Source organism: Brassica rapa, chromosome A10, assembly GCF_000309985.2.
Source record: "Brassica rapa cultivar Chiifu-401-42 chromosome A10, CAAS_Brap_v3.01, whole genome shotgun sequence".
NCBI classification, from domain to species: domain Eukaryota; kingdom Viridiplantae; phylum Streptophyta; class Magnoliopsida; order Brassicales; family Brassicaceae; genus Brassica; species Brassica rapa.
The window spans coordinates 11,946,475-11,974,474 of NC_024804.2; the positions used below are offsets into that span (position 1 = coordinate 11,946,475).

The 28,000-nt window shown below is 33.6% G+C and overlaps 1 protein-coding gene, 2 long non-coding RNA genes and 1 other non-coding gene across 6 annotated transcripts; 1 reads left to right on the forward strand and 3 right to left on the reverse strand.

The window, feature by feature from the left end:
- Positions 1-699: 699 nt before the first annotated feature.
- On the reverse strand, positions 700-8,400 carry LOC103845146 (calcium-transporting ATPase 8, plasma membrane-type). Of its 3 annotated transcripts, none has more exons than XM_009121980.3 (35): positions 8,266-8,400; positions 7,513-7,708; positions 7,296-7,412; positions 7,181-7,217; positions 6,987-7,102; positions 6,764-6,895; positions 6,569-6,658; positions 6,380-6,449; positions 6,225-6,295; positions 6,049-6,132; positions 5,888-5,965; positions 5,721-5,795; positions 5,536-5,619; positions 5,375-5,457; positions 5,170-5,278; positions 5,032-5,087; positions 4,858-4,900; positions 4,667-4,750; positions 4,422-4,547; positions 4,279-4,344; positions 4,092-4,190; positions 3,856-3,966; positions 3,595-3,762; positions 3,374-3,433; positions 3,113-3,277; positions 2,810-2,926; positions 2,621-2,719; positions 2,321-2,458; positions 2,121-2,221; positions 1,990-2,035; positions 1,772-1,906; positions 1,562-1,669; positions 1,383-1,474; positions 1,180-1,286; positions 700-1,014 (listed from the first exon to the last, which is right to left on the reverse strand). In XM_009121980.3, exons 2-35 carry the CDS (start codon positions 7,654-7,656, stop codon positions 1,004-1,006), a joined length of 3,222 nt encoding a protein of 1,073 aa, XP_009120228.1. In that variant the 5' UTR covers positions 7,657-7,708; positions 8,266-8,400; the 3' UTR covers positions 700-1,003. The 3 variants fall into 3 exon arrangements, with proteins under 3 accessions (XP_009120228.1, XP_009120229.1, XP_033138215.1); XM_009121981.3 differs by having other exon boundaries at positions 8,172-8,391; XM_033282324.1 differs by lacking the exon at positions 8,266-8,400 and adding an exon at positions 7,946-7,967.
- Positions 8,401-13,875: 5,475 nt separating this feature from the next.
- LOC103845147 lies at positions 13,876-28,000 on the reverse strand. Its single transcript, XR_001956588.2, has 2 exons — positions 26,563-28,000; positions 13,876-14,187 (listed from the first exon to the last, which is right to left on the reverse strand). It is a non-coding gene; the product is annotated as an uncharacterized LOC103845147 (long non-coding RNA).
- Positions 14,187-24,072, forward strand: LOC103846137. Its single transcript, XR_004452698.1, has 2 exons — positions 14,187-16,576; positions 16,645-24,072. It is a non-coding gene; the product is annotated as an uncharacterized LOC103846137 (long non-coding RNA).
- Positions 19,613-19,723, reverse strand: LOC117129447. Its single transcript, XR_004453096.1, has one exon. It is a non-coding gene; the product is annotated as a small nucleolar RNA Z278 (small nucleolar RNA).

A 28,000-nucleotide genomic window follows, 5' to 3' on the forward strand; every position in this document is an offset into this window, starting at 1 on the left:
AAATGTACATTCCCGCAACCGCAAACGCTGCCTGAAACAAGTTTTTGATATTGAGAAGTTCAGAACAGTGTAAATCGGTTTGTAGCAATTTTTATTTAAAATTATTTAGTTTTATTTTCATATATATATAATTTTAAAATAAAAATAAATTTACCTTCCCGCAACCGCAAATACTACCTGAAACAAGTTTTTGATATTGAGAAGTTCAGAACAGTGTAAATTGGTTTGGTAACATTTTTGTGATTGTTGTAAAATACTAATAACTAATACCAACTTTTGTAAGTGGTAGCAGAAAATCCAGTAAGACACTAAAGCTTGTGATTGTTCTAGTTCTTTACTATTATTAAAAGAAAACTTAAACTAATTAGGCCTTAGACCGGCCCATTTCATTCAGTAAATCATTCAACCCATAAGTCCTAGATCAATGACATGACATCATTAGTTTTTGGTTCTGTCAACTACAATAGTTTGATACCTTTTTTTGGTTTACAGGTTTCACATTTAATACTCCCTGCCTAGCTTCAAAGTAACATAACGTTACCAGTATAGCCATTAGAATACTAATGGCATTCGATCCTAAAATGTAAATTTTCCAGGGAGGGGACTGGAATGGTAGAACTGCTCTGATTTTTTTCTTTTTTAAATAAGACTTGGCATTATTCGTCGAGCTGATGATGATAGTAGGTTAAAGACCGAATATATAGTCACATCAAGCATTTTGCCAATAACGAAACTTTAATATTTCTTGGCTAAAAGCCTTGACTAGTAAATAAATCATAACATTACAAATAACCAAGAAAAAGAGAGAAATAAAACCATAAATCCAAACTTTCCCCGCATCCGCAAACCCTGAAAAACTGTACTTTTGGGTTTTCCGAAAAATATCAATAAACCCCCATATCATAATAGATAATACCAAACCGAACGTTTTTCTTTTGTTGTTAGTCCTAATAGTAGCACTTAAAACTCGCGGAGCGTCTGTGATTAAAAAGCTGCCTCCAAATCAGAGTGAACCTGGGACAACACCAAAAAATGTAGTCAATATAAATACCAAAGTTGGACAAAAGATAACCACCACACCTCTTGTACAATGACTTTTTACAAGTGTTCCTTTGTATACATTTCAAAGATAGTCCAATGATAAAAAAAAAAGTAGTTACAAGACTATTAGTTTGTTACCTTCTCCAGAAGATTTTTTCTTGCCCCAGAATTTTAGTACTGAGAGTTTGCTGCTGAGAGGAGTTTTTGGCACTGGAATGAATTTCCCGACCAGAGCAAGAGGCCAACTAGTCCAAATTACAAAAGGTTCAACTAAAACGTTAGCTATGTTTCTCAATAATAAGCATTGCACAAATTGTATAGATGTAAAACTGTAACCAGACCTGATCACACCGATGGCAACGCATATTAGCCATTGTTTCCAGTTTAGTTTCGTTGTGGAAGCGAATTTCCCCAGGAACTCAACAATGATAACCTGACAAACGGAAAATAAAACGTTTATTTTATTCACATGTGGGAAGAATACAAGAATACGTTTTCGATGATGGACCAGATTCTTTACCTGGAGAACAAGAGTAATGACTATAATACCCATGAAGAGACGGTTCTTGATAACTCCTTTGAAGATGTTCTTCTCGTCAGGTTTTCGAGCATTGAACTCATTGAAAGCCTGTTGTAACCAACACAAAACGAAACAAATCAATAAACATATGCGGTTTACATTATGGTTTGGTTTCTACTGTAAACGAGAGGCTTCATTTAATTCACTCACCTGGCAGAGGACAAAGGCGTTGAAGATAATTGTGTTCTTCACTCGAGTGGCGTGTGCAGGAACTTCATGCTGGAGGCCAAGTATGCTGATGCCTCGGAAGTTGAGAACTAACAGCACACTCACTTGATAGATTGCCTGAAAATTTTATGTTCCAACATTTTTTAATTAATATGCGGGATGTTTCATATATTCTAAGAGTTTAGTCATCAATTGTTTACCTGAATCAACAAGTTTCTCCACATGATGTTGGTAATCAGAGGCTCTCTGCAAAAACAAGTCAAAGCAAATAAGCACAAAATCAAATGTCGTATTAAGTAAAACTGTGAGAAACCACAAGCTGCAAACATACTTTCGGCCAACTGGAGGCCTGCCCATGAGGTGATCAGTGGGTGGTTCAGTAGCCAAAGCCAATGCTCCGAGTGTGTCCATAATCAGATTCACCCACAGAAGCTGTATGTTGAAAAAAAATGCCAAATGTGTGAACAAAAACTATGAACTTAGGAGATGGATCAGAAAGAAAAAAAGGGGAAATGCAACAGAAAATCAAACCTGGACAGCGGTAAGTGGAACGTCACCACTAGAAATAGCAGCTACAACGTTAATGATAAGAGCAGCGACGTTGACTGTGAGCTGAAACTGGATGAATTTCTGAATGTTGGCGTAGACTGATCGTCCCCAGCGAACAACCTATATATTATCAGAAGCCACACCAAGTTTAATTTTCGAATATTTAAACCCCAAATAAACATTGATGAAGATTTGACTTTTGAGATGGTGAAGCTTATGGGTTTTGTAAAACTTGACACAACAAAGTAGTCTATGATGAGGAAAAGGTGAATTTGAACAAACTTTAACAACAGATGCAAAGTTGTCATCCAAGATGATGATGTCCGAACTCTCTTTAGCCACTTCTGTTCCAGCTATTCCCATAGCAAGACCAATATCTGCCTGCAAATCAACTCAAAAAGTTTGAGAAAAATGAGAATGTGACATTCAACAGCTGTGCATTTCGACATAAACAGTTCAAAATTTCTATACCTCATGCAAGGCAGGAGCATCATTTGTCCCATCTCCAGTGACTGCAACAACATGACCACGTCTCCTCAGAGATTGCACCAGTAGAAGCTTGTCATTGGGCGATGAACGGCCCATAACCTTCAAACATGAAGCAACCAAGTCAGCTTCTCGATAAGCTGTTACTAACTATATCATATTACAATAACTGAATGCATCTGATGTTCATGGAGGATATCTAAATTGAGTGAAGCACCTCTACATAGAATGAGACTACTGCATTCAAATTAAGTCTTAAGAATTGAAAAGTGGTGTTGTGAACGTTACCGATATCCTCTCGCTAATCTTGTCCCTTCCTGCATCGGTTAAGGCGCGGAATGATTTTCCTTCAATGAGATTAGGCTCCGAGGCATCAGCATCCGAAGTTAATATTCCACACTCCAAAGCAATAGCCCTAGCAGTTTGGACGTTGTCACCAGTAACCATACGGACCTGAACATCAACAAACATCATGCAGTGTTATTAGTAGGCTAAGAAAGAGAATTTGTGCAATGAGCCTTTTTTTATAAAATCGAACAAAAGAAGCACCTTGACACCAGCATTCTGACACAACTGAACTGAATCTCTGACTCCTGGTCTACATGGATCCTGTGCACATTTTCAAATAATTCGATAAGAAACACTACAAAGAGTATTGCAGGCCATAATATGTCGGTTGTTGTTCTGAAACTAAACCAAAATGATATGTATATTTGACTAATCTCAAGATAAAGTAAAAATAAACATAAATAAATCAAATTAATCCTCACCTTTATGCCTACTATAGCTAGTAAAATAAGGTCATCCTCTGGGAGGACCCAGTTTGAGAGTTCTTCGCCTGTTGGGACCTTCTCAGGCTCATAGGTTTTAAAGGCCAGGGCCACACATCGTAAGGTTCTTCCAGCCATCTCTTCGATACCATTTTTAAAATACTGTTCCTGAAAACATCAAAGTAATTGCATTGGGAAAGTGTCATGAAAACATAGGGTTGAGTTGCAGGACCATAAGATAACTTAGACTTTTTCACAAACCTTTTCTTCAGTCATTGGTGCGACATTACCATCCTCATCAATGTAGCTTCTGCAACATGCAAGGACAATTTCAGAAGCTCCCTTCCAGTGAATACGAACTTCACCATCAGCCTGTAATATAGGAAACAGAAAATATCAAGAAAGGAATCAAAAATGATTTTATTTCGAACAAACTCAAATGTATCCCCTCCCAAAAAAAAACTCATAGTAATCTATATTATAGCCAGATACGTTACCGTTTTTACAGCAACACCACCACGTTTCTTCTCTGAGCTGAACGGAAAAGCATGAAGAATAGAAGATTGCGACCTGGCTGTCTCAAAATTCATTCCCAGCTGAAAGAGAGATAAAAATACAATCTCTTCAGCTCATAAGTAAAAAACTGTGCTCGAACTAGAAAACAACAAAAGCAAAAAACTAAACCTTGACTCCCCAGCCAAGAATGGCTTTTTCTGTTGGTGAACCAGAGAACTCTAAATCACCGCCACCCTGTCAGCAGATAAAACCCCATGAGTCCTGCTTCTCTAGGAAGAATCAAAGGTAAGGAATTTACCAAAACTGCTTACCTCTGGGACGTAAATACTACCAGTTGTGTTTTGAGCTATTCCTTCAACGCATAACGAAGTGATAGTTGCTGGCAATTGTTGACTATCTGTTTTCTTGCCCCCGGCATAAGACTCAACCACTGTCATCTATTTTTTTTTAATAGAAAAAGATGAACATTTAGTAACATTCAGTGACAACAATTCATTCGAGTCTATTACTCTAACATAGAGCACGAACTCAAAAGATTTGTACACACAAAGCACACCTGATTCAAAGTTAGTGTTCCAGTTTTATCGCTGCAAATAGTGGTTGCAGAGCCCATTGTCTCGCAAGCAGATAGCCTCCGCACCTGCATATCAACTTTTTGTCAATGCTATATTATAGAACTGCATAAAGAATCATATATTGTTCACTCCCATCACATAAAAAGATAGAGAGAAGGCAAAATAATCATACCAAAGCTTTATCTGCCATCATTTTCCTCATTGAATAGGCAAGGCTGAAACGGAACAGTATAATAGAAACGCAAATATAATCAGCAACGAGAACTGAACCCTCTAACTAGGAAATTAGCACAAATAAAAGGGGAACAAGACTTCTGATGCAGCCAATATAAAACTAATTACATACGTTAAAGTAACAGCCAATGGAAGACCCTCAGGCACTGCCACAACGACAATTGTCACCTGCAGCAAAAGCAGATAATATCTACAAAAAAATTATAATTCCGTCACCCTATTAGTTTAAAATGGATAACTAGGAACATACCGCTACGGTAACAACTTTGATCACATCATCAACTACATGACCAATTTTTGTCTTCCCTTTAACAAATTGGGGACCTCCACCTACGTCTTCAGTGTGACCGGTGAAATATCTGTGAAAAAAGAGCAACATACAGAGTTGTTCGCATTCAGATATGAAGAAAAGGTGAGCTTCAAAGTAAAATAATCAGCAAAAACAGCATCCTTACCGAACCAGAAGAATCACTAGGACACAAGCAGCCACAAATAATCCAATGGAACCGATAAAAGTAGCTACTCCATTTAAGCGCACCTGGTTCAAGCAAGTCAAATATTAGCTCGATCTATAAAAACTTAAAAGATCTAATTAACATCGATCTAAGAAATCTACCTGCAAGGGAGTTTCTTCATCATTGTCTTCAGAAATACTGGCCATCAGTAACCCCCATTCAGTGTTGACTCCAACACCAGTAACCTTGCATAGAGAAAAGAATATGCGTATCAGTTCGTGTCACCTATTTTCCTATTAGAAATATCTCCTGCTATGGAAGAAGAAAAACTAGGGAGAAATCCTACCAGCATAACACCATTTCCATCTGCCACTTTACAGCCAGACATTAGGAATGGATCCTTGTTAGCGTCTTTGTTGACCTAACAAGAAAAGGAAAGTCGATTGTTAAGAGTTATACCAAAACGAAACGAGAAAATAAACAATTTCACTATGACAGGAAATAAAGACCCACAATTTTGCTCTCTCCAGTCATGCTAGACTCGTCGAGGGCAAGAGAGTGGCCAGCTATTAGCACTCCATCTGCAGGAACCTATAGATAATTTAAAAATTCAGTTAGATGTATGGTAATATGAACGAAAAGGAGAACGGAGAATGAATAAATGAATCACTCACCTGATTTCCAATGTTGAGGGGAATGACATCACCAACAACGAGGTCATAGATTGAAACTTCCACTCGTCTTCCACCTCTTATCACCTGTACAGCAATCAGCAGAAAACGTAATGTTACTAAGAAGAAAACAATAAAAAATGTATATGAAAATTTTACATTTAAGTGTAAATCCAAACCTCGAGATGTATGTTTCTCTTTTCATCATTCAAGTTCTGAAACTGGAGCGACTGTTTGTAGTCACTGACAGCTGCACAGGAAGAGAAGAAATAAATCAGAAAAATCACTACAAAATTAATTCCTAAAGAGTTCAGTGAAACAGGTTAAGAAATACCTGTCACAACAATCACAAGAATCACTGCAAATGCAATGCTTCCTCCATCATACCATCCTTCTTTGATACCCTGTCAAGATTGTCATCAACAATAAACAAGATCATGTAAGCCAACGGTGAAACAGCAGTTGACATTACATTTTTGAAAGTGGGAAGAGCAGACTTGCTTAATAAATTTCATCAACAAACCTCTGTTTTTATCCCAAGTGCTAGAGAAGCTACGGCAGCAACCATCAAGATGATCAAAGTGAGATCATGGCAAGCATCCCAAAGAAACCTCTGCGTAAAAAAAAACAAGAAAACAACCGGCTTTATGAGAAACTGAGAAGGGGTAACCCAAAATTCAAGCCGCACAGAACAAACAAAACGCATATATCTTCATACCAGAAACCCTTTCCCTTTCTTGCGAGGATAGGTGTTTGAGCCGTAAATGTTCTTGCGGTTAAGCAAGTCTTCATCATCTCCGCTGATACCTTTCTCAGTATTAGTCTTGAGCAAGTCTGCCAATCCCTGAGCCTGTGCAAAATCCCCCAGCAAAAAGAAATTAGTGCAAACCAAGAAAATAAAAAAGGCACAGAAAAGCCAACAAAGAGACCAGAGAACTTACCCCTCCATATTGCTGAAGAGAAGCAATGTTGTGGTCCTTCGACATGAGCACAAGCTGTTCAGGCCCGATTCCAAAATCACCAGCTGGAGTTGCAGAAGCTATTGGTTTTCCACCTCCTGAAGAGAAAGAAGACTGACACCAGTTAAGGAATATAAAAAGACTTTCGAGTTTATGCACAAGCACAAACGCATTACCTTGATCACGCCCCATATCAATGAAACGATTTGCAGCCTAAAGAAAATAAAAACAGCTTTAATTAAACAGTAAAAAAAAAGTCACACAAAGACCATGATTCAACAATAAACTAACCAAAAGAGCATGAGCGTGAGTTCTGATCTTCTTCCTCATCTCTTGCGCTTCCTGCTCCTTTTTCAAGTCCAAGGTGTAACGGAATCTCCGTGAGGCATTGAGCACCAGCGCAGCTTTCTGAGAAAAATCACTATTAAACGCAGATTCGCATTCACAAACGAGAAATCTCTGTGTGTAGTGTTTAACTAGAAGAAGCGAGATAAGGACTAGGTCTTACTCTCCACTGCTGGAGTCGCTCGACGGAAGCATTCTTCGCGGGGATGGAGAACGTGTCGCTATCGGAGTCGGCGTTCTCGATTCTGCCGGACTCCAAATCGCCTCCGCGGCGTCTTCCCGGCGATGGCTTGAAGGGACTGGTCATCGTATTCGCAGGAGAGAAAACGCCAGAAAGGAGGAGAAACAACTCTCAATACCTAAATCGGAAAAAAGAAACAAATTAAAGAGAAGTAAGTTTGCTGTGTAAAGGTTGCTTCCGCTTTCGTCAACCACGTGAAACAGCAAGCACGAAAATAGCAATTTCTCCGGGAGAAAACAAAAAAAAAGTAAAAAAATCTCTTCGAAACTCTCCGAGAAAATTCAGGAAAATACGGCGAAACTCGATTTTCCGAGAATCATAATTTCGATTTCAAAAAAAAAAAGCGGAAACAAACCGTTTTTTTTTTATCTCAGATTGCTTCCGAATCTCAGTGATTCATGAAAAAAGGAGCATATATATAAACAAAATCCAGAGAAGCGGTCAAGCGGTTAGTCAAGTAGTCAACAAATATTCAAAAGTAAGACTATAAAGTGGGGAGTAGAAGAAGAAGAAATCGACCAACTCTGGAAATCAAAGTTCAAACAAAAACAATTAATATTAATTATTATGAAGATATTTACTTAAATTAATCGAAATCCGAAACTCGGTTAGACAAATATCGAATCGCTTTTACGTCGAGAGAAAACTTCCGGTTACTTCGCCGGGAGACGTTACCTCAACTTTTTCTCGGGAAAAGGCTTAGATGAATGGAACAGTGGTAGCACCGAAGAGATGGAAATAGGGTTAATGAGAGTAAATCTTAATATAAGAGGGCCGTTTCGGTACTTCAGTTTTTCTTGGCAACTACGCAAACGTGTCACGCGTTTATATAAATGCTCGTTACCTTGTTATTATTCCTTTTAATATTTTTTTTTAAAAACCTCCGTCTTTGTATTCCTTTTAATTAAGAGACCCGAATCTATCTAATGTCAAAAAGGAACCACTAAAAGCTAATTATACCTATCTGGTAGAGGATAAATCTATCAAACAAGAAATCATCAAAAAGAGTTATTATACAGAATTGATGGAAAATGTGTTAATCTTCTATGTAAAAAGAGAAGTATAATTTTTATGTACCATAAAAAGTCATTCCATATAATTAACTACATTTATTTAGCTATCTTATCTATTAAAAGAGAAGTATAGTTTTTTCTACCATAAAAAAATCATATTAGTCCCATACAATCAACTACATTTATTTAGTTATTTAGATTATTCTATCAAATATATAACATTTCTAACAAATCTTAATAATTATAAAGATATTAATAATAAATAAATTATAATTGTAAATTAATATTTTACTTCTACTTAAAATAAAATCTGTTAAAAAAAATTTAACAAAATCTTACTAAATTTTTTAAATGTTTTAAAACCATTGCATTGATTAATTTTGTAATAGTAATAAAATATTATTTATAAATTAATTTAAAATAGAAGTTTTATAAAACAAAAAATAAAATTATATACTATTTTATAAATAAACTGAACAATGTATTTACTTGTATATCTAAGTAACTGAATATAAAATTGTTTACATGTCAATTGTGTTTAAATTAAACCCATTAAAGGGAGTGTTTTTTATGTCTAAGCAACTGAATATATAATTGTTTACATGTCAATTGTGTTTAAATTAAACCATTAAAGGGTTTTTAAAAATATATGCTAAAATATATTTTTTAAACACAACATGAAAATATAATTATCATAAAAATATTCTTTCTATACTATAGTATAACTAAATAAACTTTTAAAGTATATTGTATGCAAACTGTAAAAAAGAATAAAAATAGATTTTTAATTGGAATATTTCATATTATATTTTTTTCTAGCGAACTCAAAAATATATTAGTATGTAATAACAAAATAATGTTAAACAATTTATTACTAGGTGTTTTGCCCGCACAAGCGGACACAATTTTTTTTTTTTTTTTTAAATTTCCTTTTATTCATAATCAAGGTGGTACAACTGACGAACCATTAACCAAAAAACCACAGCAAACTGCACCTTCTAAGACTCCTACGCTACAAAAAAACTACGCCAAGCTGCAAGAACATATAAACGACCCGGAGTAACAACCTGTCTGCGAGACAGAGGATCCAACCTGAGACGTATTGTTTGTTGAATCTCTGCTATCAGCGTGCCTAAAGGCTTCTCCACATCTGAGTGGATGCGAGTATTCCTTTCTTTCCAATTTTCTTATCAATACTTATTAGTTTATGTCTTATTAATCTAAAACCAGCATGATAAGTTATTATTTATCTTTTCAGATAGTTAAATCAAACATCAAAGTATTTATATATGTCAAATATTTTATTAAAATATATACTTATTATTGTGTTAAAATTTTTAAAACACTCATATCTTAGAAATAATTTAGAAAATATATCTATAAATGTTTTTTTCTTGAATAATATTTAATTATAATTTTTTTATCTTTTTAAACTTTTATAATAAAAATATTTTTTTCAGATAGCAACAAAATATATATAAGAATTATCTTATTTTTAAATTTTTTGATAATTTTATTATATTATTTTAGAATCAATTATTTAACATTAATATAACATATAAGTTTTATATGATTAAAATAAAATTTGTTTTTAATTATATAAAAAATTCATTAAGGGTATTATTTTAATTAACACATTAGCGAATCAGTTAGAAATTAATAATAAATCAATAACCTAGCTAAAAGTCTAAAACCTAATAAAATATGACAAATAAGAAAAACTAACTAAATTTTAATATTAAATAGAAATTTAATATTACTAAAATAGAATTCGTTTTTAATATATATAAGATTCATTAAGGCTATTTTTTAAATTAATAATTTAGTAACTTAGCTAAAAATAAATAATAAATCAATAATTTAGCTACAACATAATAAAAATGACAAATAAGCAAAAATTATCTAAAAAAGATGAAGAACATGACAAATCAGCAAATTTACTTCTCAAATAATAGTATATATTTATGAATAGTATCGAATAAAAAACTAACCAAAAAAATTATAGAATTACATAATATATAATACTAAAATGTAAATCTTATATTTAAAATATTTATGATTTTGATATTTATATATTTATAAAATGAAAAATTATCGGTATATGTGTTGTTTGTAAAGTCATGTGTGGATCAAAGTCAAGTGTAAAGCTAGTTAAAAAACTTTTGTAGCTAGTATGTAGAATGTGTCAAATCACGATATTTTGTGTGTAACAAGAGAAAATTTTGCAATACTATCTCTAGTCAAGATTTGATGTGTTGTTTTTTTTTGTTACTTTTAATTATTTCAATTTGTACACGTGTATATACATATCATTCAAAATAATGAGTTTTTCTGATAGAAAGAAAAATTATAAGTTTTTATATCTCTACATTCGCATATTTGTATATTCCGTAGATATTAACTTGAAACCAAAATTAAATAAAAATCATACAAAGCTTTCACAATATAACTACTTACATGGTCAGTCTATACAAGCACCGGTAGAAAACTACAAAGAGATAACAATATCATTTAACTTCTTTTTTGAAACTTAGTATCATTTAACTTCAGTAGCTAGTATTATACGTCAATGGGTTTTACACCATACCAATCTAAACACATGAAATCAAACTTAGTTTAACCAATCGGAGCTTCTTATTCGTTTTCTAACGAGCCTTGTAATATAGAGTGACTACAAACTCTTTTGTTATGATGCACCGACCGCTGAGTGTATAACGAAAACATTTCGAATAATCCAGGTTCGTATCTCAAGATTAATGACACGATCGAAAAATAGATTGATTAGTTAATATATAACCGAGGCTTATTTGTTTGTCTTCATTTTAATTGTCCGAGTAGGCGACAAAGGATCTATCGTGTTTCACAAAACGCGGAAACACGCGAGTAAACGAAACTTGCGGGAAATTTCATTTCAGTGACGAATAACTGTTTGCATATCTGAGGCGTTAACAAGAAGCGATTCGCACTCACCATTTTGCACTATGCCACGTATACGGAATGATTTTCCTAAAAGCATAGTTAATAAATTAAATGTTCTCTTCTAAAGGATCGTCCTTTCAATTAAATAATCATGTAGAACAAGATCATACAGATTACAGGCTCCCTTTTTTAATAATACGCGTAGATAGTTCTGTAAAGCGCCAAAACCACAAGGAGCACCTGTAAAGTGTAGGTTAGATTTGTGATGGAATGTCTCGTATTTTATTTCAAAAAATTAGTCGACATTATTTAGTTAACAAACCGTAACAATCGAGTGTATATACAAAACAACAAAACTATGGAATAAAAGAAACTGAGACAGGCGAGAAAACTCAAGTAAAAAATTAAAACAAAGTCCGGTGCTGCCACGTGAATGACATTGACAGCAAGGTTTCTCTGTAACGACGACTGCATGCATTTTTAAAACACTCTCTGACGTATGACGACACCCTTCTGTCTTATTGATAGCGTGTCAATTGTGAGAAACAAGATTTCGTACGTGTCAGATGGCTAGCCGACTGAGAATCATGACTAAGAGTAGAGAGGATGCAAGAAGTCAAAATACACCTAAACGTTAAATACCTCGCTGCAGCACCTCCCAAGCCAAACATTTCGTACCAACTTCGTTAGCTAATTGCATATGTGGATTAGTTCTAATTAGATATAAACACGTAATCAGTTTTCAATTAATTAATCATTTCACATTATGTAGCTAGACTAAGTAACAACTGAGTAAGTGGTATATTATAACTTACAAGCTGAATAAAACCGTTGGTTATAAGAATAAAAAAGAGGAAACTATGGTTATTTACTTCTTTACAGAGAATGTAGTTCAATAGTTACAGAAGATCAGACGATCGTGGTTGATGCAAACAACACCAATGAGGTAACCTTTCAATTTGAGCAAGAAAAAAGAAAGCTGCCGATTAATCGTATGGGCGGTTGCTTGTCATTGTCTCCTTCGATTGGATTAGTATAAGATTATTTACACAATAAAGATTTTGTCATATACTAAACATAAAACGTCCTATCACTTTTATATTTGTAATTTATCAGAACTGCTTGCTAATTAAATTAGAGAATTGCATATGTTTTCCACGTATATTATATAAATTAGAAGCAAAAATGAAATCCAGAGATACTCTTGTGTTCAAACGTTTAAACTCCGATAATGGGAAGATCCTAACGAAAAACTGAGGCAGCGTTAGTAACATGTTTTTATCATGTTGGAGTTGGAATGTTGTTTAGTTGTTAAATTATCCGTGTTCTTTCTCCTTGTCAACGACAATGTATTTTTTTATTCGTCATAACTAAAAGTGTATACTCACGACGGCATAGATTTACAGCAATGGGAGAATCAATATTAGTTACAACTTACAAGGCGAAGTAAAGCTCATATTGATTTTTAAGGAAAACAACACATGCACAAAACTGATAAAGTTTGATACTTAGACAGTAAACTTACGATAAAATACAATTATACACCTAGTATCTATAGTACTAACAACCTTTTTTCTATTTCCAGATGTTTCTTCATCATTGTGTCTACTCTTAAATTCTTAATCACGTCGTTATCATTAATACTACTTTAATCAAAAGAGAAACAGCGGGAGTTGATTTCTTAACCTGGAAATAATTATAGGTGGGATGTGATGTTACTTTGGAACCGTATAGTTCACACTAAAAATGTACTCATATCTTTTAGCATATATTTTGTATGCCGACGTTATTTTTAACACTTAATCTGCGTGTTTAGAATATATATCTGGTGTTTTACGTACTTCTAATCATGACCACGAAGAAAACAGGTTGGTCAATTACAAACAAACAAAAAACACTAACTTCAAGCATTGGATGCTTGGCTAACAAAAAGAACCAACGGACATATAACATAATATATTCTATAACAACATTTATTCAAAGAAATAAATATTCGAGTAACAAACTTTCAGTGATTAATTATGAGATTAATAGCAAGGGAAATAACACATTGCCTAACCAAAACGCAAGAGACCACGATAGGTCCACAGGAAAGATACTTCTCTTTACTTTTTTTCCCGAAAATACTTTCTACTAAATTTGACAAGAAAGTATGGAATAAAGCACACAGTTCACAAATCAAGTCATTAGCGATCAATAAACCTATTACCAAAAAAAGAAGTAGCTTTAATAAGAGGAAACTATATGAATTAATTTTTTGACTAGTAAAGCAAAATGAGCCCAAATCTACTAATATAGGCCCAAAGCCCAACTCCTGAAATAAGTTACCTGCTCTCTCTCTCTCAAAGTGCAGTGACAAAAAACTGAAAAAGATTCATGTCCGTACAAGTTTCAAATGAGACAATCAACACAGACAAAACTTGAACCCTGTTTCGGGTTAATTAGATCCGAATAGTTTTACATTTTGAAATAAGCAAAGCAAAGCAAAGATGATAATTTTAAAAGAGAAGCAAAGGAAACAAAGATAAAAAGATAAGTGTGTTGCTTGTCAGTTGATCATCATTCATCGTCTGAGTACTCAAACTTAACTGAATGTGACCGAACATCGATCTCTCCTCCTCTGTAGCTTCCTCGTTTCTTCTTCGTCTTCTCATGTCGGAAACCCCTTAAACAAACCAAAAAAACAAAAATCCAGAGGTCAAGACAGCAACCAAACCGAATCTAAGCCGAAGTTAGCGTAATAGAAGCCGAAACAAGCACTCCAGACCAGACACAGTAACCAAACCAACACGACACCCCTGATTGCCAGTGGTAATATGAATTTTCAGACCCTAATAACAGAACCAAACCGGCTCCAATAACCGAAACTTATTGATGCAAGATCCAAAACTAAAAAAAAAGGTTTTAATTTTGATCATGTGCGGCTTTTAATCTATAATAATAATCTGGGCTTTTCTCTCACCTCAGCCCTCCACGTCCTTCTTTTTGATGTGGGCATTTGCCGCCACGTGTCGGCTCTTGATTGGTCACGCCTTTTTTATTTTTTTTTTTATTTTTTTCCATTCTCTTTTGGGCTCTGGCGTTTCTTTTGGGCTCTGGTGTTTTCTAATTTTTTTACTAATCGTGGCCCATCTGAAGCACGCATAGGGTTGCGACGTCTCATCTTTGTCTTCGTCTTCTAGCTTTCCACATCGGCCGCGAGACCACGCAGAGATTCGAGGCTGTTCAGTATGCCTAACGCCTCCGATCTCAATAACTTTGCAACTTAACTCCATCTCACCCCTTTTACTCCACTCCTTCCACTTCAATTGCGCAATCAATACACCTCTACGTATTCCATTGTATCCGGCTTGATCCTCACCTATAAATACGCCATCAAGCGATCTTGCAATGCACACCTCAAATCTTACGAAATTTAGAAGTAAGCTCTTTTCTAATCTCTTTTCCATCAACCGATTTCGATGGCGTTCACTCTTCTTAGCGACTTGAAAGCCGGCCGATGCTCCGATACCGCGGAGGTCCGTCTGCTGAGGGTTTGGGAGGCTAGGAATATCAACAAGGGAATGGAGCTAATGAGTCTTGACATGTTGCTAATCGATGAGAACGTAAGATCCGTTTAACTCTTCTAAAACCTCTTAATATTTTGTTTGTCTAAGATCCGTTTTAATCTTCTAACATCTCTTAATAGTTTAATTTTCTAAGATCCGTTTTAATCTCCAAAAATCTCTTAATAGTTTAATTTTCTATAGATTCTAATTTTTTTATCTTCATTGCTCCATCAGTCTACTGTCGTGCACGGAACTGTCTCTGCCCTTCTCCAGCTTAGGTTCAGACCACGTATGACGGAGGGATCTGTATACACACTAAGCGGCTTCGATGTGACGCGCAGCAGCCCGAAATACCGGCTATCTGATGCGCCGGTAGCCATTCGTTTCAATGATGGCACCGAATTTGAAAAGCTAGCAACGACATCTCGGACGATACCCACAGAGCACTTCCGTTTCCGACCGTACGACCAGATACTTGGACTAGCCAACACTGGCAGACAACTCCCTGGTATATAAACATTTTGTGTTTTTTTTTATGGTCGTCGTTTACTTATGTCATGCTCTAACGTTCTCCCAATCCATACTATGTCAGACGTAATGGGAGAGCTTAGTGCAATTAGGAGCACAATAACTGACCGTATCCCTGGGGCTCAGCGCGTAATGCTTAACTTGCGTCTTGGGAGGTATTGTCAATCTTCTCAGTTCCATTTGTTATTCTTTTAACTCTAGCATATCACTGACTCATTTTTAACATGATTTTTTTAAGCGATACTACTGTGTGTGTTAGTATCTTTGACTCCTTGGCCCTTGCATTCCATAGCAAGTTCGATGTGTACGGAAGAGAGCCAAGGATCGTTGTTGTAACAGCCATGAATCCTAAGTTGGTTTCGGGTAAGCTTGCGTCCTGTCATGCAGTTGATTTTTTTTTTTTTTTTTTTTTGGTTGTTAAAAGCTTATATAAGGTCCCATGTGTTTTGGCAGGAAAGTTATATTTGAATGGCACTTCTGCGACACGTATTTTTTTTGACACTGAAACCGCTGTAGGCGCAGATGCATTTGCCAGGCAAGCATCCTTTCTCTTATTTGATAATGCAATTTTTTTTTTTTGCTATTGATTTGTCATAAGCGTTTACATTTTATTATCCTCGCAGGTTGCCAAGTGGTGGTACAGACCAGTCAGGGTCTTCATCCAAGGTGGTTCATGAACAGAAGATTGAACCCATGACAGTTTCAGAGCTTAACCAATTCATCTTCACGGCCGATCCTCAGGTTTTTTTGTTTACATGTTCTTAATTTTACTCCTTCCTAGACTGCACTTAAGATTGTGTGTTTTCTCTTGATTTGACAGATAATTGAGTTTCTCTGTACGGTCAAGGTGACTGAGATTCAGCTTGATGAGGGTTGGTGTTACATTGGCTGCTCCACTTGCTCCAAGAAACTCATCCGAGAGGAGACTTCATTCACATGCGTCCCATGCAATGAAACTAATGCTGTGGCTAAACTCAAGTAAATTATTTTCGGTTTGTGCTTATTAGTGGTTGTAAAAAGTACTAAATTTCGTTCCAATTCGACAGGTATCGTGTGATTCTCTCCGTCTCAGATGACACTGGTGCAGCAGCTTTCCTTGGTTTTGATGAAGAGATTGCTAGCCTGACTCATGTTCTTGCTTCTGATGCTGCACATATCGTGGTATTCCCGCTAATTGACCTCTACGTCTTGAGCGTGTAATGTATTATTGTATACTTTGTTTACGTATATTTTTTCCTAAACATTGCAGGGGATAGGTACTAATGCCCAAGTTGACATCGACCTACCTCGCTCACTCGCTAATCTGGTGGGGAGTACCTACACTTTCCAGCTCAGGTTAAAGGACTTCAATTTTGGTCCAAATCACCGAAGCTTTACCATATCTCGCATATTGCCCGCACGTGATCTTGCGCCAAAGCCAACTTTTTCTGTGAGTGAACTTGAGGTCTCTTTATTTGTAAGTGACGCTTACATATTGATCTGATATAAAATTATCGGGTGTTGCTTGCAGGATGGTGGCGAGGATACCGATCAATCTATACCCCAATCTGTGGCAACAGGATTAGATGTCGGAGCTGGTATCGTAAACAATGGTGCAGATCAGCTCACCGAAGCTGATGGTGCACGTATGGCGCATGAAGCAGCAGCATCGGGTGAAGACGCTGGGGAAGCAACTGCACGTAAGAAAGCACGTGTGGAATGAGTGCTACCTTGGAACCCAAACAACCACGATTAGACTATATCATTCTCTGTTTTTTTATATTTGGATTTGTTTTTTGTCTTTTAGTTCTTTGTTTTTTTTTTTAAGGTCTTTGCTATGTCGTTTTTTCAAATTTTTCTTAATGAAAAACTATGGGTCGTGGTTGTCCTATTTTCTATTTCTCAGGTGACTAGCATTAATTATATTATCCATTAACTTCACATGTGTATGAACCGCCGTCCTTCATGTAAAAACATAAATTAACCAAGTTAAAATATTAGTTCACGTTCTGATACATGGTAAATTTAAAAACTATAAAAAGTCACCTCAAGTTAAGTGTTAAATTCGAACTCTCTTTCCTCCTAGCACACTGGAAAAAATAACTACAAGTCATTGGAAGTTCCGGCTAACCTTAAAATGTTGACATTTTATCACCTTGGCAAGCTACTTTACACGGCATCATTTAGGAACCCATAACATGTACTTAATGTGGATAAATTTCCTATAAAGTTTATAAAGATTGGGTTTGCGCTAGGGGTTATTCATGTATTTAAAATCAAACAAAATTTAGACTAAGTTTGCATTGTAGAGGCATATATTACAAAATCAAAACATAAAAATATAAATAAACCCATTACAAAAGTGGCTTCAAAGTGGGTATTTTAAATTTTTCTTCCTTTCCTCTTATGTCAGGGGAAAAAAATAGTAAGCGTGATCGAAAGATCCAAGTGAAAAAAGAGGATTGCATATAAAAACATTATACAGCGAATTTCCACTGCTTCTTCCAAGCCCTAATGACAAGTACTTAATGTGAAGAACATTTGACAACATTTAAGCTTTCACATACTTAATATTTTCGTTCTCCCTTATTACTATCTATGATTAATATAAAATTTATATTATGGTACATTAAATTAGAACAGTAACAATTGTATGCTGCCTGCCTATACGTCTCCCATTCATAAAAAAAACTACACGCACATCTTCAAAACAATGCACATAGCATGAAACAGCCGTTACAAACAAACCTCATAATTTTCTCTGGATTTTCGTTGCAGACTCTGCATCTGTGATTTCATAATAAAAAAAAAACTTTGACTACAGCTGCATTGCAAGAAGTCATGGTTAAGTCCCCGGTACCAGAAACAGATAAAGGACCTTTGAGGAGATCAAGGAGAACAGAAAGTGTTCCTCTACTATCCACACCATCATCATCAACTGCAACTAAAAGAAGCCGGAAAAAAAAAAGGTTAGTCGTAGCGAGACACTAATTTACACATACTTATATATTTTGACGACTTCTCCAAGTTATTTACTCTCTGTTTCATCAGTATCTGATGAACGCCAGCCTTGGTTGAAAGAGCAATTTCTACCACTCACACCTCCAACTTTGCTCGGATGCAGAGGAGACGTAGATCGTATTAAAGGTATATGACCCCTCATTCTGAGACTTATTTATCAAGTCAAATCTAATTTGTTGGTTCTCCCTTTTTCCAATCCGATTACATTCTCAGAAACTAATGGGCATCTCGCCCGACAGAACCGAAGAAGCATGCGCGCAGAAAAGAGAAACAAGGCACTACAACAAGAGATCCAGCACAACACAGACCCTATCTTAGCTGTTCAAAATAACACTATCAATGTTGTTGACTCAGAACGTGGTAATGACCAAGCAGCTAGAACATTCAAAATTTTATTATAATTCGTAACTCACCTTGCATTATTAATTTGAATTATAGATAACAGAAGAATAGCTCGGGCTCTGCGTATGGAGAGACTAATCAACAAGAGAGTAGCCACTACAAAAAAATGTTAGCTCTTCATTAAGACTTATAATTGCTGTCAGTTTACAAAGCGTCTTAAGCTACTACAGTCTTTCTATCACTAATACCATAGTTTTAACATTTTTAAAAGCAGCATTAGTGTGTGCGAGTGGAAGCCGACCAGGTATGAATCAAACCATCTATGCACATGAAATTAACAATATATGATGCCAATAAAACTTTCTCAACTGAACTGGCAGGGAGGTACCGGCGCTCAGTTGTAAACATAGCTGCAATAAGAGTTAAAAGAATAAATGAAAATTCAAAAGGAATGAACAAAACAAAAAAAAAGCATAATATGAATACAACAATACAAATAATGGATTTTACAACCCCAATAAATTATTTAATGCCTTTAATTCCTTTATAATATGTGAAACAACCCAATAATATCATAGACTACAACACCCTATATCACAATTATTCCTTACTCAATAGCATAACTATAAGAAAATAAATCAAATAATCAATTGAAAACAGAATAAAAACAAAGCCTCAGTTAGTCCATTAGCTTCAAAGAAATTGCAGTTTCTGCCAAGGGTTCTCCCTGAAAACAGGGTCTCAGCTCCACTGCACCTCGCTTAATTGGATTTCCTCATCGGCATCAAAACAAACTTATTCAAGATTTTTTCCCTTAAATCAAATTAAAAAAAATACAATTTAAAAAAAAAACCAAAACAGTCGTCCTAAGGATTAAAAGTGAGCATTAAACTATTACACCCACTATGCTTTAATTGCTTATGCGCTTTACCAGCAATCTAAATTAAACGATCAGTTACAGAGTGTAAAAACTCTACAGTTTTACCATCCTCTTCATTATATATAAACAAATCCTAAAATGAAGCCACGTCCAGAAACATCCTAAGAAAATAAAAACTCTACAGTTTTCCACGAACACAAAACAAATATCATGCTCACCCTTGAATCCATGCCTAAAGACATCCGTCTTTTAATTGTTTCCAAGATCGCCTCCACCTCCCCCATCAACTACTTCAATACGATCATTACCTGCAAACGCCTCCACTTCGGTCCTGAATACTACCCTGTTGCTAAAGCTCTGAACCTCAAACCCCTGGTCAACCAGCCTTCTCTAGCCAACCGGTACCGAACGTTGGTCGCCAGATGCCTCGAAGCCAACAATATTGATGCCCACTTTGTTAAAGGTATGCTTGAATACTTTGAATCTCAAAATCAGATCTTAGGTTTACATCACATCCACATAGCTTCAAAGGGTGGTCACATCCAAGGGACGTACATTTATGGTGTTCTCCTCATGGCCGTTGGCGAGACTGATAACGGAGTGAAAATCATCAACAAACTAACCGATGATAAAGGTATTTCAGTAGTGGAAGATTGCATGGCAAATTTCCAGCGTTCTATAGAACGCCCCTTTCTTCACATAAAAGAGACCTATGTGAGTTCAATGCAGAAAATGTGGCCACATCTAAACTGCCATCCTCAAGAGGGAGCTGATACCACGGTCTGCTCCAACTGTTTTCATTTCTTCTTGCTGACCGAGTTCTACAAGATGATGTTGGGGTTCAATGATCTCATGGATTAAAGAACATGCTATACAACAAAACGTTCTTTGCGTTTACAAGTTCACGTTCTTCATAGCCTTTTAATTTCTCATTTTGGATTTTTGGTACACGTTCAAGATTTGAATAGATCTTCAATTTGTATTCCTTCCTTACTTTGTTTCCATTTTGCATTTCCCATTAAAGTACTTTTTTAAATAATACGAAAAAACATTGCTATAACATGACAAAATATATAAATACACGTCCCATGCAATGAAGCATGCAAAATAGTCAAGATGATTTGTTTTAAATGACAAATTTATTGTTATACAAGCACAATTTTTTTTAAAAAATAAGTGTTATAGAATTACTATTTGATAAATTGTGTATCAAATCCAATGTCATTAAAAATAAAAAACTTACTATTTAATAAAACATTTTGAAAACTAATGTTACTGAAAATAGTTAAAATTATAATTTTCAGGTGACTTCTAATCATTTTAGAATGTTTAAGTAAAGTTTCTTCTTTAAAAAAAAAATCACATAATTTTATATGTGATTTTAGAATGGTCTAACGAAAATCATCATTACAACTCAATTGATCTAAAATAATTAAATTTACTACAGAACGCATGAATGATTACGATTATCGAAGACTGAAGAAGTGAACGCATGAATGATTATCACGATCAGCATTGCCTATCTTCCTCACAGAAGTTCGACAATCTAAATGCCTCATTGATCTTCCCATTGATATGTACACAAAAAAACGCCGGGAGCTAAGATGGTTACTGAGATATTCATTTCCAGTGACGTAGAATATTTATTTTAAATTTAATTTATCTGTTCTTTCAAAACGCTCAGTTTAAGAGCTCAACCCCTTTACCATAGCTTACTAAAACGAAATTGAAAAAAAAGAAAACCGCATCGATACAACACCAGATATTACACTGAGATACGAACCATGCGCTCATATATCAACTCCGAAATACAAACACTTCAAAACACTAACTTCCCGTAAAGACTATACGAATTCAGACACTTTTTAAAATGCAAAACCTTTCAACAACACTCAGCTACATCACTCCTAACAACTAAATACCAAAACACAAGATTTTTAAAATTGGATCAAATAAAATATCCGAACCCGGCGCGTAGCGCCGGAAGACCCCTAGTAAAAGATATTTCAAAGTTTTCAGATAATGTCAATATCGTTATCCCGGATATTGAGAGTGATACCGTAGATTTTCCAGCATCACAATCTCCTGGAATTTCTTCATTTTTAATACATTTAAGCAATGATGATGGTGGTTCAAATTCGTCACAACGTCATATTGGATCGAAGAAAGTAAAACTCAAAAGAAAGCTTTCAGAAGGTAATACTTCATCTATGGTTAATTTGGTTTCAGCAAATGAAAAAATCCTAAATTTCTTGAAAGAAAGTGCATCATCTAGAGAAAAAAATTATGAGATGGTTCAGTTGCGCTTGCAAAATCAAGCAAAAAAATTAGCTTTAAAATAAATGGAGGAAAAAAGATAAAATCTTGTTGACAAATTTAAACTCCATCGATGATATTAACACTCGCCAGTTTATCTGATCTGAACAAGCAAGATAACTCAGCAACAACAATCCGAAGAGACTGCTCCAAATCTATATCAAGAATATTTTGGTGATTTTGAAGGTTCAAGACCAAATTTACTTGAATATTAGTATTGTAATATATATTTTAATGTGTAATATTTCACCTTATGTAACTTTTATTTTGATGTAAAATACTATGATTGTTCTATATTTGCGTAAAATTTTCGAAATGTATTGTGTGAAATAATATGTTTATATTGTATTTTTATTAATATTACTATATATTGGTATATAATATTTATTAATATATTATTATTATTTAAAAATAATTTTATAAGACCATTATTATAATATTTAAGTGCCAATATAATATTAAAATGCAGGATAAAAAATAATAAGTACACGATCATTAAACATATATAAATAAAAGGATTAAAGTGAAAAGTAAATAGTAAATAGTATTTTAAGGGGGTGAATAGTGTACTTTCAAATGTGAGAGTGTACTATTTATCCCCTTTAAATTTGAGGGGGCGAAGGATTGCTAGAGATGTTCTTTGGCATAGACAAATGGTTTAACTGGTGACCAAGGAATGAAAGAGAATAATGCATTTCTTATTATTCCTAATGTTTTTTACTATTTATAAGGAATAGTTTTTTTTCATTCTTTTTCATTCATTTTATTCTAAAGGAATATAGAACAAATTTGTTTTTCACTAAAATTAATAAGAAATAATCTTCATTTTCATTTTTATAATTTTATTCTTCTGTATTTTTCCCTACTCATTCATATTGTTTCTATAATTGTCACATGTTAAACCCAAAGTTAAGTTAATATAAAAAAAGGCATAGGCAAAGTAACATATAGAGCTTGGAATTTGAATCATTATCCATGGGCCCACCTCATTTGACCGTGGCGGATGCGGTCGAGTGATTTGAAAAAATGATTTGCGGATACGGATGTGGGTTGACTGTTTTTGATGCGGAGTGAATGTGGGTCAGCCAAATTTCAACCGCGGATACTCGCTAACCTCCAAAAAATTTTAAAAAAGTTTTTTTAAAAAATGATTTTTGTAAAAATATAGAAAATATTATAAATATTTATATAATTTTTAATTATAAATTTATAAATTTTATATTATTTAAAAATAATAATTAATATATAAATGAAATACTTTTTAATATAATTAATATTACCTGCAGATCTGGCATATTGTCTACAGACTTTAGCATGGCGAGTGCGGATTTAAGATTTTTTTGTTTGCGGTTCAAGCGGGTTGGTTTTTTGAATCAAAAAATGTCTCGGCATGCAACAGGAAGGGTCGACCCGCGAACTCATCACTAGGCACAGAGTTGCACAATTATTTTAAACAAGAAAATAAAGGTCACATATATGGTGATGATTGATTCGAATGTTGCTGTAAAATTTTATCTGTAAACATTTAGCTGTGGATAGTTGTAACTATGAAGTTGTTATTGTAAATTCTTTTATTTAGACTTTTGGTGTAGTTAAATTTATATAGATGTAAGTTATAGATTATAAATATTTTAAAATAAAATATGTGAAATGTTTGAGGGAAATTGCCGCAAATACCACATTCATAGTACCAATTTTCATGCATACACTAATCACTTTTATCCTCAATTTTAATGAAGGGTAAAAGACACTTATACCCGTAGGGTTAATTAATGTAGACTTAGGGTTTAGAATTGATGGGTGAGGTAGAGTTTTTGGAATGTGAAATTTTGGATTCTAATAAATATATAAATAAATACTTAAAAAATATAAAAAAAATTTGAAAAATAGTTTCAGACATAATTTTCGATTTTCAAAAAAAAAACTTTTAAAAAAATTCAAAAAGAAAAATTTATAAAAAGGCTTGGATTTGAAAAAGTATAATTCGAAAACATAAAACATAATTTTTTAATTTTAATTTTTATTTATTTAAATAATGATTTATCATATATATAGAAAACAAAAGTATAAGAGTCTTTTGCCACTTAATGAAGAAGATATTTTTGAAAATGTCCCTTTAGTGGTGGTAAAGATGAAATGTGGTATCATGAAAGTGGTAAACATGAAATTTTCCCAATTTTTTATGTATATATAAAATTATTATTTCTATCAACTAAAATAATTTATATTAATATTTATTTATGAATCATCAAAGTTTACTTTTGTTTAAAATGTGATATGTTAATAATATTTATATTATTTATAATATATTTTAAAAACCTCCAAAATTAAAAAAAAAAAAAATTATTATGATCTAATTTATTTGATATTACAGATTTTTTTTTCATTTTACAGATTCTATAGTGTATAAAAGAAGGATGTATGTTATTTTGCTTAAAATACATAAGAAAAAAAATTGCTTTATTTTTTTGCCGTTGCTTTAAAATTAAAACTAAAGTATGATTGGTAAAATTAATAAGAACTTGATGTAGTCTTTAACTTTTAAAAATAAAAATAAAACATAATTAATAAATAAAACTCAACCAATCAATTCCATAGGCTTGGATATTTTCGTTTGCTGGCAGCCTGGCAGAAATTAATGAATTCTTCAGAGACAGAAAATAAAAAATAACTTACAAAGTTTAAGAATCAACCCGCAAGAATATCTAGATCAATCAAATAACTTATGTAAGTGAGAAGAATCACCTAAAAAAGAGAGGATAAACGCACATCAACAATCAGACTTTACTAGAAAACAATCATACTTATTTCTATTGCTCAAAAGATCGTTACAACGGGCCACGAGAAAACACACAAACAAGCTAAACCCAGAAAGATGAAAGATACACCGTTAACTAAATCTGGCCGTTCAGATCTTTGGATCAGATTTGGGTTGGTTTTTCTCGGGTCGGATTCAAGTCGGTTTTTCTCGGTTTTGGATATTTTAGGTCTTAGACCTTTTGACCCAATAGACACTTGTAAATTTTCGTATAGGTTTGTATCAGTTCTTTCCGGGTCCTGATCGGTTTAAATCTATAACTAAAAAATTTATTCTTAGGTTCATCAACAAATAGGATTTTGTTATTTCATATTCGATATCTTTTAAAAGAGGAAACAAAATATTGTCAAGTTATATTATATTTTTAAAATAAAAAAGTAAAAAAAAATAGTAGTATTGACAAAAAAAAATATTTTTATCGTAAGCAAAACACTAAACCATAAACCTTAAATCATGATCCCTAAACCCTTGGGTAAACCCTAAACCCTTGGATAAACCCTAAACTCTTGGATAAATCCTAAACTTTAAATCAAAAACACTAAACACTAAACACTAAAGGGTTTAGGGTTTAGGATTTAATGTTTTAGTGTTTAGTGTTTTTGATTTAGAGTTTAGGATTTATCCAAGGGTTTAGGATTTATCCAAGAGTTTAGAGTTTATCCAAGAGTTTAAGGTTTAGTGTTTTGCTGACTACGTTAAAAATATTTTTTATTTTTTTTTTGTAACTACTATTAGTTTTTTTTTCTTTAAAAATATAATATAACTTAATAATATTTTTTTTTAAAAGATATCAAATATGAAATAACGAAATCTTTTTGGTTGGTGTACCTAAGAATAACTTTAATTAAAATACCCATCATTTTTGGGTCCACATCGGGTTCGGATAGTTAAGATCTGAAAAACACTAAATAACCAAACCCCTCAAATTTAGTCGAAATTGTCATATATATCTATTTTTTTTACAAAATAACACAAAAAAACTATTAATAATTAAAATAAAACATTTTAAAACTCTAAATGTTACATTTAAAGCTTCATATTACTTGAAAATGTTATAAGATAATAACAAAGATCGTTAACAAAAAAATATTTCAACTAAATCATAAAAGAAAATATAGAAAATAGAACACAAAATTCATAGTTTTGGATATTTATGTTTTTAAGTCGGATATGAATCGGGTTTTTTTGGTCCGGATCTATTCGGATCAGTTCTTTTCAGTTCTGGTTCTTTTGGGTAGAAGAATTTTGGACCTAATAGGTATTTTTATATTTCGGTTTGGTTTCGGGTTAGGTATTTTTGGATCGATTCTGGTTTTAGTTTTTGGGCTTGGGTAAAATGTTTATGCCTACGTTTAACTATCAATTTCCCACAATAAGATGCATAAAGAGCTGAAGCCTCAATTTCTTGAAACCGAGCTGGAAAACTTTTAAACGAAGACTGGACAATAGAAACATCAAATCATGAACTATCCCGATTCCATAAGCAAGCAGAGATAAGGATCCAACCACGATAATACTAACACAAGAAGCAAAAACAACCAGATAACTAGATCTGAGAAGATAAATCATCAGTGAATGCAAGAAGTCCATGAAACGAGATTTTAACACCTTCAAAAATCGAGAGTAGGAAAATATGTCGGAAAGAGAAGATCCACGATAGCCAAGCAGCCGGACGAACCTCCAATGATAAGCCCAACCATCAAAAACGAAATTTGGAGATCATGATCTAGAAACCTAACTGAAAGACTAAAAACTTAAATCATGGAAATGCAAATAAAGAAATAACAAAAAACAAAACCCGACAGACGGTAACTATAGAAGCCCATTACCGGTTACGCAAAGCCAGAAGAAAATAAACTCTAGTCAGTAGAGAAAAGAGAGAAGCGAGACTGTCGCTGACCAAGTCTTTGTACAGATTAACCATGAAACTTCTTTAAAAAAAAAAAAAGATTAACCATGAAAGTAATTTCTCGCCCAGCTGACGCTCACTCTCTTCTCCAGCTGTACTTTTGGTTTATCGATCGATATAGCTAGCTTTCTTTTTTGTTCTTTGCTTAGTTTGTTGTTCGGTGTCGTTTTCTTTTTTTTTTTAACTCTGTAATAAGTTGCTTTGCAACAATGTAAAAATTCAGAAAAGTGGTATGCATTTTAACCTTTGCACCAAAAAAGGTAATTTCTAGACTTTATATTCTTGTAATTGAAATTGCATTGTCTCTTGATTTTTGTTTTTTAGATGTTGATTTTTTTTTAAATGTTGATTTTTTAAAAATGTTGATTTTTTTTTTAAATGTTGATTTTCTTAATAACTCTATCATCCCAGCAATATAAAGTACGTCGATTGTTGATGATATTAAAAAATGGACAATTCCTATCATCGCCAGTTTCAAATCTTTCGACATCATCCTATATCACATGTAAATTTGATAAAAAGGTATTCAGATACTTGTCTACTTAATATCATCATTCAGTTAAGTCAGCGAAATGTTGACAAGTATCTGAATACCTTTTTATCAGAGATTCTTCAAAATTTTCCCATTCAGTTAAGTCAGCGAAATGAACTGAATGTGACCCTATATCAAGCCCAACCAAAAGTGTTTATCAGAGATTCTTCAAAATTTTCCCAACACCCTATATCAAGAAATTCTCTTCTACAAGTATTCTCTGGAAGCATATGAAAATTGAAACTGTGCTGGCTAAAAAAATAAAAACGATGCAAATATAATTAAATATAAATACTGCAGAAATAATATATTAAAAATGATCTACTAGTTGTGTTTGGGAAATTAGTATAGATCTCCCTATATATTAAAAAAGAAGTCATTTTATTGAGGTCTGGTGACATGTCATTCATAGGTGAAGTTTAAAAAAAATTGTTATAATTTGATTGGTCAATTGTTTTTAATTTTTATTTATTTAATTAGATCAAAAAATTTAAGGTAAGTCTAAAAACATTTAACATTACTTGCCATATAATTTAAAAAATATTACAAATAACAATTTATGAAAACTAATTCTCGAAATTATAGAAAGATTAATAATGTTATAT

Bases quoted from the DNA above. Each gene is read 5' to 3' on its own strand.
- LOC103845146 (XM_009121980.3), bottom strand. From the start codon at position 7,656: ATGACCAGTCCCTTCAAGCCATCGCCGGGAAGACGCCGCGGAGGCGAT. The intron at 5,458-5,535 runs GTAGATTTCTTA...TGCTTGAACCAG, and splicing joins ATGAAGAAACTCCCTTGCAG to GTGCGCTTAAATGGAGTAGC. The intron at 3,278-3,373 runs GTGCTTCTTTTG...GTTGATGTTCAG, and splicing joins GTCAGAATGCTGGTGTCAAG to GTCCGTATGGTTACTGGTGA.